Source organism: Belonocnema kinseyi, chromosome 9 (assembly GCF_010883055.1).
Source record: "Belonocnema kinseyi isolate 2016_QV_RU_SX_M_011 chromosome 9, B_treatae_v1, whole genome shotgun sequence".
Lineage (NCBI taxonomy): Eukaryota > Metazoa > Arthropoda > Insecta > Hymenoptera > Cynipidae > Belonocnema > Belonocnema kinseyi.
This window is the reverse complement of record NC_046665.1, coordinates 65,323,328-65,325,394: the sequence shown is the minus strand read 5'-3', so window position 1 is coordinate 65,325,394 and position 2,067 is coordinate 65,323,328. Positions and strand designations below refer to the sequence as shown.

Below are 2,067 nucleotides of genomic sequence, written 5' to 3'. Positions count from 1 at the left end.
TGGATCCGCCATTTTGAAGTGTTAGGGCGGAGTAGGTAACAAGGATCGGGGGTTAAGGAAATTGGATTATAGGGGTTTAAGCTCAATGATACGCACGTAACCGGGTTTGGGGGTAGAGGAAATCGGGTTATGGGCGTCTCAGGTTATGGGCTCGAAAGTTACCGGGCTTGGGGGTGAAATTTTTCATATTTGAATCCGCCATATCTCGGCTATGAAAATCTTATCAAAAAGTTAGGCATCGCATTTTGAAGGTAAAGAGTAGTTCTTTACGATGCCATTGTCAGTTTGTGAAAAAAAAATTTTCGCGATGTTACGGGGCCTCGAACACATCAAACTAACGGGTTTTTGACCCTTTTAGGTTAGAATATCTCGAAAACTGAGGGTGATGGAATTTTTCTGAGGTCAGATTCGGATTCAGCGCAGCAAAAACCTTCGGGTATAGTAGGTCTGGTCTCTGGTTCTGAGAATTGTTGGCCTGTGCTATTTTTATTAATAGAAAAGGGATTAAATGCCTTTTCAATTAATGAAAAAGAATGGTTTAAGTTGGTAAGGATTTGATTTCTTTTAGGTCAGAGTTGAATAGACGCTGTAGATTTTGATTAATCATTTTAAATGTAGAATTGATTGGTACCGGATGAGAGTTGTATTGCGCGAATTGCTTACTTCCCTAAGTCTTTTCCTGATTACGTTTACCCTCGCTGCCCGGGGACCAAAGTCACAACGAGTGATAATCTCCTAGGACGAGGCCACTGGGGTAACCGCCATGGGGGGTCGACATTCCCATGCCTTGATAGGACCCCATACCCATTCCATTCATGGAAACGATGTTGTTTGGGTTGACACTTGACATCGTGTTGGACAACATCGTCGATGGTCCCATGGGACTCAATCCGCCCATCGATGGTGCTATCGCTCCCATTTGCATCGCTGATGCTGCATGGGGAAGGGACTTCTGCAGATCCGAGGTTGGAGTGATTAGATAGTCCTAAGAGCAACATAAGACAAACGGCTCAATTAATTTTACTTCGAGAAGAAAAATATTAAAATTAGTCATCATTTGGTGGTTGTAATTAAAGCCAGAAGCGGCAGAGCCTTTGTAATCTACACTGAAAAAAATGTTTAGTTGAGCCAACTATTCAGTTTGTAAGATATGGTACCATTTCTGGATTAAAATTTTTTTAAAGACTATTCAATCGCAATCATTAAAATAATTCTAATTAGTGTAAAATATTTTGAAATCTTCTAAATCTGGTTTACTACACTTACTTAAGACATTTTTAAACCTTTAAAATCCTTCGAAAGGTTCGAAATCCTTAAAGAATGGTGTACACGCCTTTTTCAAACCTCTCAAAACCTTGCAAATTTGTGAAATTTTTCTTAAAATTTGTTGTTCATTCGTTAAAATCATTGAATTCCTAGAAATCTTCTAAAACCTTCTAAAATGTTTTGAAGCTTTTTTAAATCGTTTCAAATCTTCGGAATGTTTTAAAATCTTTGCAATCTGGTGTACTGTACCTATTTAAAAATTGCTTAATCTTTTAAATCTTTTAAAAGTTTTAATATCTTTGAAAAGGTTCGAAATCTTTGTGAAACCTTTGAAATCTGGTGAACACGCCTGTCGCAGAGCGAAAGCTTCGTTAGAAATAAAATTGAGCCTTTTTTGAGTGAATTTAGATTTTGACTTCTGCGGTTATAATCGCGGAGATTGATATTTTAAGTAGGGATAGAAGAGCGAAGTCAGCCTTACTCATTCTCACGACAAACCAATTGGCGATCACTAGTTTTAAGTAGAGTCTAAATGTGGTGTAAAGTTTGCTTTTAAATTTGAATAAACTCAGTTGTTACCAGTGTTACTATGTGTTACGAGTTCTAGAAATCGTTAATCCTTACTCAATTATAACCACATTAAGAAACTTTTAAATTAACTAGACTATTTAACAAACCCGCGTCAAGTGAGCGACCGGCCTTTTTGAAAGGGGGAGGGTCGGTAAGGCCGGTTTTTGGCCTAATTTATTTTTGGACCAAAAAATCTGAAAAAATCATGGTAGTATCTTATAAGTATCCCGA

The 2,067-nt window shown here is 37.7% G+C and overlaps 1 protein-coding gene across 1 annotated transcript in view; it reads right to left on the bottom strand.

The window, feature by feature from the left end:
* Positions 1-468: 468 nt before the first annotated feature.
* Positions 469-2,067, bottom strand: part of LOC117179916 (homeobox protein SIX1-like) — an 84,564-nt gene continuing 82,965 nt past the window's right edge. Inside the window, exon 5 of the mRNA XM_033372122.1 lies at positions 469-985. Coding sequence (XP_033228013.1) covers positions 716-985 — 270 coding nt within the window. The 3' untranslated portion in view covers positions 469-715. The remainder of the gene's footprint in view (positions 986-2,067) is intronic.